The following is a 12,887-nucleotide window of genomic DNA, read 5'->3' as shown; positions in this document are numbered from 1 at the left end:
ATCTCCAGTAGTGGTGACCTGTCTGTATTTGCTGGGGGAGTCAGAAGGGCAGAAAACTCAGCCCTCAAGCGTTTCCAGGTGAAAAACCTTTTCTTCCTCATTTTAGACATTCAGCCTCTGACCAAGCTCAGGGGTTTAAGTAAAAGGTGTCTCCCTCGCTCCCCTTCAACCCAGGGCTGGTGGAAGTGGCATCTCCAACGCCCCTCTGTTCCTATCTCGGGCCTGCTGAGCACAGATGAGAAGCACGCGATGCCCTAATGAGATGTCCCTTGCTGTCAAGGGTAAGGGGCTGACATTTGGAAGTTTAGTCTGGAAACAGTCTGAAAGGGGCACAGGCAAGGCCGCTGCAACCAAGAAGCTTGCAAAGCTGACAAATCCAAGGTATCTACAGGGAACGGGGTAAATACTAGCACTCTGTTCTGTCTTTCTTCCTTCCACGACCCACAGCAGGGCCCTCCCACCCCACCCCGAGCTACATTCAGTGTGGACGCTTATTCCAACGTGGATTTCACATTCTCTTTCACCTCCTAAAAGACACGTGCCTGCAAGAACACTCCATTCCTTCCCCCAAGTGAATCGTTTCCTGGAGACGACCCCAGCTCTCCCTCCTTCATTTCTCTAAGTCTGAACCCCAGGAATTGAGCCCAACTGACAAACTGGTGTTCAAAGTCCTCAAACACCCGCAGGCTTTGCAAAACCCACGGGCTCCCAGGCTCGGCGGGGACACGCCGTTCCCAAAAACTCCAGGCTTCCACGGTAACCTCAGAGTCTCCCCTGCCCTCCAACCTCTATTTAACTTGGATCTGATGAATAAATAGTAGCCTGGGTGGCAGTCCTGGCCCGGGGGTCTTTCTGCACCCAGCCAAGGGGAAAATGTAACGGGGACTCTCTGTCTCCTCTCCTGTGGCCCTGGGTCTTTGGCCTGGTCTTTATTTTCCTCTCACTTTCGAAAGGTCTGGAGGACACTTTGCTCTCCCGGGTCCATGTCCAGGGGGAGAAGAGAGAGTTCAGAGGAGCAGAACAGTGTCTGCGAAGGACAAACAAAAAGCAACCCCACAGAACCGGCCGCCGGGCGCTGCGAACCCTCTTAAATTACATGCAGGCCCTCAAGCGGCTCCCAGCCTTGCGTCCAGGAAGGCCAACTCTCTGGGTATGAATTACAGTGCCGGGTGCCCGCAGCAGTGGGTAGGGAGTAACTCCTCTGACGGTCAAAGGCAGGCTGGGCTCCTGCCTCTTCGACGGTCAGAAACCGGGGACTGCTTTGTAAACCGTAGCCAGCTTTCTGCTTGGACAAAGTCAGGGCCTTGGGAAGCTGCCTGGTGCCTCCTACGAATACAAGGGCTATTTCCCGGGGCCACTCCACACCCCGAATGCAGGGCCCCGGAGAGCAGGTAGCCCCAGAGTCTTAGGAAGAATTACCTTTGGGGAATTCACCCTCGCACCTCAACTCTGGGAATCAGCAAAAGCCGAGGCTAGATTCTCTGCCTCTTTGTAATGAAAACATAACAGGCGTCCATAGCCGTCTCCAGCTGTGCCCCGACACAGCCAGCCCATTTTATTCTTAAGATGTATGCCGCCCAGTTGTCGTGTGTGCACAGAGATCCCCGGGTCCAGCCCCTCTCTCTGAGCCTCTTACTCCCCGATTTCCACCACGGGACGACCCACCACTGAGGTCTCAGGAGGAAGGGCCAGAGGGGAGCTCCCCCGGGCCGCGCACAACCGGCTGCGCTCTGACAACCTTGAGTTAGGACGCGCCCGCGAAGCCACCAGCTTCCCCGGGGCCCCTCGCGCCCCATCCAGATCCCGGCCACCTGCGGGCAACGGGAGTAGTTTTTATGGACCCAACAGCTTTCGCCAAGATCAAGCCTCGAGGTTCAAAGGAAAAAAATAAAATAATAATGAAGTGTTCCTTAAAGGAAACAGAACCGAGCTGACCCGGGGCCTTCCCGTCTCCTACCACGCAGCCTCGAGTCTTCCCGTGATCTCGGGGGGGGGGGCCCGGCAGGCGCTGAGCGCTGGGAAGGCGCGTGGAGACGGCTCCTCTGTGCGTCTGGGTGACCGTAAATACAAGGCAGACAGACAGAGACAGAAACACACATCCTAAGCCATCAGGACCCAGGCCGGGCGCGGTGCCTCACGCCTGTCATCCCAGCACTTTGGGAGGCCGAGGCGGGTGGATCACCTGAGGTCAGGAGTTCGAGACCAGCCTGGCCAACGTGGTGAATCCCCGTCTCTACTAAAAATACAAAAATTAGCCGGGTGTGGTGGTGAGCACCTGTAATCCCAGCTACTGGGGAGGCTGAGGCAAGAGAATCGCTTGAACCCGGGAGGCTGAGGTTGCAGTGGGCCGAGATCGCACCACTGCACTCCAGCCTGGGCGACACAGCGAGACTCTGTCTCAAACAAACAAACAAACAAAAAAAGGAAAGGAAAGGAAAGAAAAAGAAAATGAAAAAGATATCTCAGGCCCTACGGCTTCAGGCACAGCCACGCGGATCCACCCCAGCACGGGACCTTCCCGTGTCGGTGCCCACGAGCGCGGCCCCCGCTGCGACCCTCCCTGGGTCTCCCCGCACCCCCCTACCCACACCCGCGTCTCTGGTCGGGTCCGCTCCTGCCTTCCTTCCTTTCTTAGGCAAAGCCTGACGGCCCGGGCCTTACCCTGGCGAGCCGGGCGCTGCAAATGTGCAGAGCGAGGGGCGCACGGGGCCGACTCCGTGGCGAGGAGGCGCCGAACCCCAGGAGGGCCCCCCTGGAGCCGGCGCGCAAACGAACTTACCTTCTGCCACTCTCGCGGTGCCGAATTCTTTCAGTTTCTCCTTGTCATTGTCTACGTGGTCCTTGAACAAATGCACCGGGCAGTGGCCGCCGCCCTCCGTGATGTCCTGGAGGCTGGAATCCGACGTCCCCAGCTCCCGGGAGCGCGCCAGTCCGCTCTCCAAAACTTCCCGGTACGTAATGGAATCCTTCTTACCTCCGCCGCCTCCGCCTCCGCCGTTACCGTCCTTGCTTTTCTGGTCAAAAGACTTGGATACAAAAGCCGTGAGCTCTTCCATGGCTGGGGCCGGGGCTGGCGAGGAGCCGGGGCTGGTGGATGCGCGCGTCTCCCCGCGCGGAGAGGACGGCCCGTGCGCGCGGGTGGATCACCAGCGCTGTTATTTACGCCTTTCCATTGGAAATCTCACTATTTATACGCGGCGACCTCGCCCAGCCCCCCATGCGCTGCCTGTCTGGTGCAATTACTGGTCTCCGGGCTCCGCGGCGGACGCACGCAGAGACGCTGTGTCTCCCCCACCCCCCCAGGCCGGCAATTGGCTTTCTTCTCATTTCATCACTGTTTGGCGTCCGTACACCTTGGTGCGAAGAGGGAAAGATCCCATTTTTGGAAGGGAGAGCGCGCGCGCGCAGGAGGGGGGCGCAGGCGCCCGAGCCCCCCACACAGGTTACCCGCGTTCTCTCCGTGGCCGGAGGAAAAGCAAAGTCCAGTTTTCCTGCAGAGAGAGACAGAGAGACAACGAGTTCACGGCTGGAGAGAGGAGGGTCCCAGCTGTCCGGCCGCCCTCGCTCCCGGGAGGAGCGCAGAGCCCGGCGCCTGGATCTTTCCAGGAAGCGCCCGGGTCACGCCAGGGTTGAGATGGCGAGGGGGGGACCCGGGCGCCCCGGGGACGCACGATCTTGGGAGAAGATGAGCTCCAAGTTGGTGGCGGCGCGCCCTTGCATGGAGAGTTGGTGAGATGGAACGCGGCTGGAGAATCCCCGAAAGTGAGAAGAAGGGGCCGGGTGTCCCCAAACCTGGACTCGGGAGCTTGGGAGGCGGCGGCGGCGGAGGCCGAGGATCCCCGGGGCCGCCTCCCGGGTCTCCAGCGCCCGCAGAAAGAAGTCCAGGTCCCCGGGAGATCCGGTTCGTAAAGATCTATATTCTTTCTGCCCGCGCCAGACCCCGGCGGACCCCGGCGCGAGGCCTCCTCCCTTAGCGCCGCGCTGTCGCCCTGGCGTCTGGGGTATTTACTGGGGGGAAAAAAATACTTGTGTTTTTGGTTTTCACGGTGGGATGCTCCTGCTCGCTCCCTCCCGCCTCTCGCTATTGAATGTGCTTTAGGGGAAGCCGGTGCTCGCCATCGCGACCTGAAATTCGTTTTCCAAGTCCTGGAAACCAAACGCGTCACGGTTCCTGCCAAGGACCTTCTGCAAATAAAGTGGACTTTTTTCTCCCTTTCCCGCTTTTCTTTTCTTTTCTTTCTCTCTTTCTTTCTTCCTGTGTCTCTCTGTGTCTCTCCCTCTGTCCCTCCCTCTCTCTCTCTCCTTTCTTTCTTTCCTTTCTCTTCTTCTCTCTCTCTCTGTGTCTCTCCCTCTGTCCCTCCCTCTCTCTCTCTCTCTTTCCTTCTTTCTTTCTCTCTGTGTCTCTCCATCTGTCCCTCCCTCTCTCTCTCTCCTTCTTTCCTTCTTTCTTTCTCTCTGTGTCTCTCTCTCTGTCCCTCCCTCTCTCTCTCCTTTCTTTCCTTTCTCTTCTTCTCTCTCTCTCTGTGTCTCTCCCTCTGTCCCTCCCTCTCTCTCTCTTTCCTTCTTTCTTTCTCTCTGTGTCTCTCTCTCTGTCCCTCCCTCTCTCTCTCCTTTCTTTCCTTTCTCTTCTTCTCTCTCTCTCTGTGTCTCTCCCTCTGTCCCTCCCTCTCTCTCTCTCTCTTTCCTTCTTTCTTTCTCTCTGTGTCTCTCCCTCTGTCCCTCCCTCTCTCTCTCTCTCTTTCCTTCTTTCTTTCTCTCTGTGTCTCTCCATCTGTCCCTCCCTCTCTCTCTCTCCTTCTTTCCTTCTTTCTTTCTCTCTGTGTCTCTCTCTCTGTCCCTCCCTCTCTCTCTCTCCTTCTTTCCTTCTTTCTTTCTCTCTGTGTCTCTCCATCTGTCCCTCCCTCTCTCTCTCTCCTTCTTTCCTTCTTTCTTTCTCTCTGTGTCTCTCCATCTGTCCCTCCCTCTCTCTCTCCTTTCTTTCTTTCCTTTCTCTTCTTCTCTCTCTCTCTGTGTCTCTCCCTCTGTCCCTCCCTCTCTCTCTCTCTTTCTTTCCTTCTTTGTTTCTCTCTGTGTCTCTCCATCTGTCCCTCCCTCTCTCTCTCTCCTTTCTTTCTTTCCTTTCTCTTCTTCTCTCTCTCTCTGTGTCTCTCCCTCTGTCCCTCCCTCTCTCTCTCCTTCCTTCCTTTCTTCTTTCTTTTTCTTTCTCTCTGTCTCTCCCTCTGTCCCTCCCTCTCTCTCTTTCTTTCTTTCCTTCTTTCTTTCTCTCTCTGTGTGTCTCTCCCTCTGTCCCTCTCTCCTTCCTTTCTTTTCTTTCTATTTCCTTTCTTTCTGTCTCTCTGTGTGTCTCTCCCTCTGTCCCTCCCTCTCTCTCCTTCCTTTCTTTCTTTTCTTTCTTTCTTTCTTTCTCTCTTTCTTTCTTATTTCATTTCTTTCATTTTCTGTAAAATGCTCTCATTTTCCTTCTCCCATCGCGTTTGTAGCTGGGGAGTGTCCTGAGAGAGGTGTGATTTTTGGAGAGGTTCCCTTAACTGTTTTTTGAGGGAGATTCCGGGGACCGTCCAGCCTCGAAGGCGCCCAGGGTTGGTGCTCGGGAGCCGGGCCCTGGTGTCGTTCAGCGGAAAGAAAGTGGGACGTTTTCCAGGACCCCAGGGCGCAGGGAAGGGGCCCCCAGCAGCCTGGGTCAGGTTCAGGTTTGGGGGGTCAGGCGCTGAGGGGAAGGGGGAGGAGCTGAGGAGCCGGGGAAACCGCTGTCCTGTTCCCTGCCTGTTCCCTCCTTCCCTTGCTCTCTGCTTCTTCCTTCCTTCTCTCCCTTCCTTCTTTCCCTCCATCCCTCCCTCCTCCCTCCTTTTCCCTCCTCCTCCCTCCCTCCCTCCTTCCTCCCTCTTTCCCTCCCTCTCTTGTCTTTCTTCCTTCTCTACTTTCTCCTGCTTCTCCTTTCTCCCCTCTCTTCTTTTTTCCTTCCTTCCTTCTTTCCTTCCCTCCCTCCCTCCCTCCCTTCCTTCCTTCCTTCCCTCCTTCCTCCCTTCCTTCCTCCCTTCTTTCCTTCCTTCCTTCCCTCCCTCCCTCCTTCCTCCCTTCATCTCTTCCTTCCTTCCTCCCTTCCTCCCTTCCTTCCTCCCTCCCTCCCTCCCTCCCTTCCTTCCTTCCCTCCCTTCCTTCCTCCCTTCTTTCCTTCCTTCCTTCCCTCCCTCCCTCCTTCCTCCCTTCATCTCTTCCTTCCTTCCTCCCTTCCTTCCCTCCTTCCTCCTTTCCTTCCTTCCTTCCCTCCTTCCTCCCTTCCTTCCTCCCTCCCTCCTTTCCTTCCTCCCTTCTGCACACTTCCCTCCCTAACCTTCTATCCTTCCCTCCCTCCTGTTTCCTTCCCTCCCTCCCCGAGACCCCTGCCCCCAGGCCTGCTGTCTGCCCCTCTCTCTCTCCTTTCTTTCTTCCTCTCTTTCTCTCTCCCTCCCTCACTTCCTCAGTCTCTGCCTTTTTTTCCTGCCCCTCTTTCTCCCCCTCCATCTTCCTCCTTCCCTCTCTGCCTCCGCCTCCCTCCCCTTCTGTCTGCCTCTCCCCTTTTCTGCCTCTCCCCTCCCTCCCCGTTCCCCTCCCAGGAGCCCAGCCCTGGCAGCCGGCGCCTCTCACCGTGTCCCGGGCCACTCTGCCCCATGCACACACCGGCTGATCCCAATAGTTCGGGCGCTGCCACCTCCCCAGACTTCAAAACCGAAGGCAAAGACGCCCTCGAAACTTAACAAACAGGTCTTTGTCACTGCGCCCTCCCATCAAAGCGGGGGCGGCCAGATATCACAGAGAATGACAAACAGCTCCATGTATCATGCAAAGGCACCTCGCCGGGTCGTCGCTGTCGGGAAGAGGCCTGGGGAGAGGCCGGGAGGGTGGGCAGGGGCGCGGCTGTGGCACCAGGAGGCCCGGAGTCCCCTTCCTCCCATAACCCCACGGCGCATCTCCCTCCCTGGCGGGGCCTGGGGACCCAGGATGACAGCTGAGCTGTGAACTTGTGTGAGATGGCACAGCAGTGGGGGGACATGAGGGACGGTGGGTTGGGGGTGTGCGTAAGACACAGAAAGACAGAGACAGGGAGAGGCAGAGAGAGAAAGGGAGAGACAGGGAGACGGAGAGAGAGAGACAGGGAGAGAGAGATGGAGAGATAGAGAAAGACAGGGAGAGAGAGGGAGAGACAGAGAGAAAGGGAGAGACAGGAAGATGGAGAGACAGAGACAGGGAGAGAGAGAGATGGAGAGAGATAGAGAAAGAGAGAGACAAGGAGAGACAGAGAGAAAGGGAGAGACAGAGGGACGGAGACAGAGAAAGAGACAGAGAGGGAAAGACGGAGAGAGATGGAGAGAGAGAAAGAGAGACACAGACAGGGAGAGACAGAGACATGGAGACAGAGAGAAAGAGAGACACAGACAGGGAGAGACAGGGAGAGACAGAGAGATGGAGACAGAGAGAAAGAGAGAGTCAAGGAGAGACAGAGAGAGATGGAGACAGAGAAAGAGACAGACAGGGAGAGACGGAGAGAGAGAGAAAGGGGAGACTGGCAGATGGAGAGAGAGAAAGAGAGACACAGACAGGGAGAGAGAGGGAGAGACAGAGAGAGAGAAAGGGAGAGACAGAGAGATGGAAAGAGAGAAAGAGGCAGGGAGAGACAGAGAGAGATGGAGAGAGAGAAAGAGAGACACAGACAGGGAGAGAGAGGGAGAGACAGAGAGATGGAGAGAGAGAAAGAGAGAGACAGAGAAAGAGATGGAGACAGAGAAAGAGAGAGACAGGGAGAGATGGAGAGAGAGAGAAAGGGAGAGACTGGGAGATGGGGAGAGAGAAAGAGAGACACAGACAGGGAGAGAGAGGGAGAGACAGAGAGAGAGAAAGGGAGAGACAGAGAGATGGAGAGAGAGAAACAGACAGGGAGAGACAGAGAGAGATGGAGAGAGAGAAAGAGAGACACAGACAGGGAGAGACAGAGAGATGGAGAGGGAGAGAGACAGGGAGAGACAGAGAAAGAGATGGAGACAGAGAAAGAGAGAGACAGGGAGAGATGGAGAGAGACAGAAAGGGAGAGACTGGGAGATGGAGAGAGAGAAAGAGAGACACAGACAGGGAGAGAGAGGGAGAGAGAAAGGGAGAGACAGAGAGAGGGAGAGAGAAAAAGAGAGACAGAGATAGAGATACAGAGAGAGACAAAGGCAGAGAGACAGGGGACACAGAGACAAAGAGAGGCAGAGACACAGAGAGGGAGACAGGGAGGGGGGAGAGAAAGAGGGAGAGAGACAGAGACAGACAGAGAGAGAGATTCGGAGAAGGGTCTCTCGGTTAGAGCAACTTTCTGGGGTCCTCAGAGGCCGGGTAACTTTTCTGCTTCTAAAGGCCTCCCCATCTCTTCCTCTGCTGGGAAACTGGGTCCCCGGGGACTGCGCCGTAAACCTCTCACAGCTGCTCACTGTCTCCCTACCGAAAACCCTCCGTGCTCCCAGCTCAGCTGTCTTCTCCAACCCCAAGGACCAGGCTTTCCTGGGGGTCCCGTGAGGCCCAGGCCTTCCCCGACCTGAGGTTCCTTCTTGGGCTGCAATCTGGACCCCTTTGTCTAGTAGGAAACTCCGCTCTGCCAGGGTCTCCGAGCCTCCAGGAATGAGAATGGGGACACCAGTCAGGAGCTGTGGCTATTCAAGGCCCTTCAGCCTCCCTCGGAGAAAAAGCAAAGGCCCTTTTTCAACTGAAGCCCGAATTGTAATTCTCATTGCAGACAAGTGGGTTTGAAATCACGCACGTCCGATTCATGGCACACTTTCCGCCTTTCCAACACCCTGCTTTTCCTAAGAGTTTCTGGCTACGTGAAAGAGATCTCTTCTTTCTGTAAAACTCCAACTCTTTCTCTGCGATGACCACGGAGGCGGCCTCACCCCTCTCACCTAAAGCCCTTTCCCTTCTCTGACCAGAGCTTTTACATTCTCTCCCTGCCCTTCCCTTTAAAGACAGGCAGGAGACACCCAGCGTTTGAGTGCTTGATAACGTGTCAGAAACCCAGACGAGAGCTTTTTCTACCACACACGTTTTTCGTTGCAAATTCAAGACGCTGTCCGAGAGGCCGCAGCTCCAGTCTGCAGAGTGGGTGGACTTTATGAAATGTTTTGCATTGACGTTTTACAGCAGGCGGCTGCAGGCAGAAAGCAGTGTCTGCACCTCTCTTGGCCTGGGCTGTGTACAAGGGGGTGCTTGTTGGAGGTTTTATTGATGCTTCCCTGAGACAGGGAGAGAGAGAAAAAGAGAGAGAGAGGAGAGAGGGAAAGAGAGACAGAGATAGAGAGACAGAGAAAGACGGAGAAAAAGAGACACAGAGAGAGGAGAGAGAGAAAGAGAGACAGAGATAGACAGAGATACAGAGACAGAGAAAAAGAGAAAGGAGAGAAAGAGAGACAGAGATAGACAGAGATACAGACAGAAACAGAAAAAGAGAGAGAGAGGAGAGAAAGAGAGACAGAGGTAGAGACACAGAGAGAGACAGAGAAAAAGAGACAGAGGAGAGAGAGAAAGAGAGACAGATAGAGATACAGAGACAGAGAAAAAGAGAGAGACAGAGATAGAGATACAGACAGAGACAGAGAAAAAGAGAGAGAGGAGAGAGAGACAGAGGTAGAGACACAGAGAGAGACAGAGAAAAAGAGACAGAGAGGAGAGAGAGAAAGAGAGACAGAGATAGAGAGACAGAGAAAGAGAAAAAGAGAGAGAGGAATGAAGACAGAGAGAAAGAGAGACAGAGATAGAGATACAGACAGAGACAGACAAAAAGAGAGAGAGAGGAGAGAAAGAGAGACAGATAGAGATACAGACACAGAGAGAGAGAGAGAGAGATACAGACAGAGACAGACAAAAAGAGAGAGAGAGGAGAGAAAGAGAGACAGATAGAGATACAGACACAGAGAGAGAGATAGAGATACAGACAGAGACAGACAAAAAGAGAGAGAGAGGAGAGAAAGAGAGACAGATAGAGATACAGACACAGAGAGAGAGAGATAGAGATAGAGATATAGACAGAGACAGAGAAAGAGAGAGGAGAGAGAGAGAGACAGAGATAGACAGAGATACAGAGAGAGACAGAGAAACAGAGAGAGGAGAGAAAGAGAGACAGAGACAGAGATACAGAGAGAGACAGAGAAACAGAGAGAGGAGAGAAAGAGAGACAGAGACAGAGATACAGAGAGAGACAGAGAAACAGAGAGAGGAGAGAAAGAGAGACAGAGACAGACAGAGATACAGACAGAGACAGAGAAAAAGAGACAGAGAGGAGAGAGAGAAAGAGAGACAGAGAAAGACAGAGAAAAAGAGAGAGAGGAACGAAGACAGAGAGAAAGAGAGACAGAGATAGAGGTACAGACAGAGACAGAGAAAAAGAGAGAGGAGAGAGAGAAAGAGAGACAGAGATAGACAGAGATACAGAGAGAGAGAGAGAAACAGAGAGAGGAGAGAGAGAGACAGACAGAGATACAGAGAGAGACAGAGAAAAATAGAGACAGAGAGACAGGGGACAGAGAGACAGACAGAGAGAGACAGCGAGAGAGAGAAGAGAGCACCACACCAAGCCGATGAGAAGAGACTTTTCACACGTCACCGTGTCTTGTCAGCATGTGGCCGCCTCCCTGTATGAAATGCCTTTTGCCGAGTGTCCCAAAAGAATCAGGTTTCAGAGAAGTTAGTGGATGGACAAAAACAACGACTGCGAATAAAAACGCAAAGGGGAAAGAGAGAAATGGCAGAGGGAAGAGGAGGAAAAGGAGTAGAAGGAGGAGGAGGAGGAGAAGGAGGAGGAGGAGGAGGAAGGAGGAGGAGGAGGAGGAAGGAGGAGGAGAAGGAGGAGGAGGAAGGAGGAGGAGGAGGAGGAAGGAGGAGGAGGAAGAAGGAGGAGGAGGAGGAGGAAGGAGGAGGAGGAGAAGGAGGAGGAGGAGGAGAAGGAGGAGGAGGAGGAGAAGGAGGAGGAGAAGGAGGAGGAGGAGGAGAAGGAGGAGGAGGAGGAAGGAGGAGGAGGAAGGAGGAGGAGAAGGAGGAGGAGGAGGAGAAGGAGGAGGAGGAAGAAGGAGGAGGAGCAGGAGAAGGAGGAGGAGGAGGAGGAAGGAGGAGGAGGAGAAGGAGGAGGAGAAGGAGGAGGAGGAGGAGAAGGAGGAGGAGAAGGAGGAGGAGGAGGAGGGACAATGAAGGGGGAGGACGGGGGAAGGAAGAGGAAAGAAATGAAAGAGAAAGAAAAAAGAAAGAAGAAAGAAAGGGAAGGAGGGAGGGAGGAAGGAAGGGAGGGAGGGAAGGAGGGAAAGAAGGAAGGAAGGAACAGAGGGAGGAAAGGAAAGGAGGGAGGGAGAGAAGGAGGGAAGGAAGGAAAAAAGGAAAGAAGGGAGGGAAGGAGGGAAGGAAGGAAGGAGGGAAGGAAGGACAAAGCTTTCTGGAAAAGAAAAGGAAAGCTCCAAAACCAATCTTGGCAAGTGAAAGGAAGAAAGAAAAGAAAGAAAGAAAGAAGAAAGGGAAGGAGGGAGGAAGGAAGGGAGGGAAGGAGGGAGGGAAAGAAGGAAGGAAGGAAGGGAGAGAAGGAGGGAGAAAGGAAGGAAAGAACAGAGGGAGGAAAGGAAAGGAGGGAGGGAGAGAAGGAGGGAAGGAAGGAGGGAAGGAAGGAAAAAGCTTTCTGGAAAAGAAAAGGAAAGTTCCAAAACCGAGCTCACCAAGCTCTGAGCGCAGGCCCCGAGCGCGCCCCGGAGGTTGATTCGCGTCCTGGCGTCCCCAGCGCGGTCACCACCTCCTGCAAACCCTGTGCGGACTCGGGCTGCTGCGTCCTGGGCGTCTGATCCGCTCCTACCCCCTTGTCCACCCTCCCATTTCTCTTTGCAGTAGAAAGAGACGCGCGGAAACGAAATAAAACAAAACCAAAAAAAAAATGTGGGGAGACCCTGTTGTCAGGACCCGGGCAAAAGGAGGCGGCCGCAGGGTGATCGGAAGACCCCTATTGGCTCCTGGGGGCCCCCCCAGGGACCTGCCCTGGTTGCATTAACCCCAATGCTCAGGGTGCTGACCCCTCGCGCGCGCGCCAGCCCCGCAGTTGCAAAATAAAAGCGAATCTCCGGATCCGGGACAGCGCTCTCCGCGGTCCGCCCGCCGGGGCTGGGGGTCCCGCAGCAGACGAGCCAGGATCCCAGGGGCTTCTCCTCGCCTTTGCACCCCCTCATGCAGCCCACACCAAGCCGGAGCCTCTTATCCCGCCCTGGTTCCCCCCTTCCCTGAATTCCTCCCCAACTCCCCGCAACAGGCCCGAAGCTGCGGGGAGCGCGCAGCAGGGCTGAGGCTGCAGAGGCCCCGGAGTTCCCCGACCTGAACTTGGTCCCAGCAAGATTTGCTTTTTATTTCGCCCCTGGAGACGCAGGCGGGGCTGGGAAAAGCTCGGACACGCAGCTCAGGAGCTGCAGGACGCGGCCAGCCCCGGCCTCCCCGCCGTGCGTCTTGCTGGCCGGGAGCAGTTGCTGGTGGTGACGTTTCTCCCCTTGTCTTTTCTCTCCCCAGGTGCGGAAAAGAAACCAGAGAGGAGACTCAGTAGCTGCTGTTATCTGTTGTAGGACCTTGGAGGCTGGAGGGTTCCGCTTGGGCGTCCAGGCGTCTCTCACTCCCGTCCCCAAGAAATCTATAGGGCAGCCATGCGTCCTGACCAGCGCTTTCTAGAACGCATCTGCTGGGGGGAAACACGAGGAACGCGCTTAGGATGGCTGCGAAGAGGAAGGAACTCTGACACTGGCCCATTTTATCAAATAACCTCGCTTTCTCTATGTGAATTAGGTACATTTTAAGGAATAAGTCATTTGCTCTCTCTCTCTCTTCTCTCTCTCTTCTCTCTGACTTTCTCTGTCTTTCTCTGTCTC

The 12,887-nt window shown here is 55.0% G+C and overlaps 1 protein-coding gene across 2 annotated transcripts in view; it reads right to left on the bottom strand.

Annotated features, from left to right (window-relative positions):
• LOC107971217 (short stature homeobox protein) overlaps window positions 1-12,247 on the bottom strand; it is a 38,960-nt gene extending 26,713 nt beyond the window's left edge. Inside the window, exons 1-2 of one of the 2 annotated variants that reach the window (XM_063804031.1) lie at window positions 11,703-12,247; window positions 2,780-3,491 (exon numbers count right to left, since the gene is read on the bottom strand). In XM_063804031.1, the coding sequence (XP_063660101.1) occupies window positions 2,780-3,056 (277 nt within the window). In that variant the 5' untranslated portion in view covers window positions 3,057-3,491; window positions 11,703-12,247. Of the gene's footprint in view, window positions 1-2,779; window positions 3,881-11,702 lie in introns of those variants that run through there. The other variant, XM_016944342.4, reaches the window with a different exon arrangement.
• Between the last annotated feature and the right edge of the window lie 640 nt (window positions 12,248-12,887).

Source organism: Pan troglodytes, chromosome X, assembly GCF_028858775.2.
Source record: "Pan troglodytes isolate AG18354 chromosome X, NHGRI_mPanTro3-v2.0_pri, whole genome shotgun sequence".
NCBI lineage: Eukaryota > Metazoa > Chordata > Mammalia > Primates > Hominidae > Pan > Pan troglodytes.
Note: the sequence above shows the minus strand (reverse complement) of the source record. Positions and strands in the feature narration are given on the sequence as shown.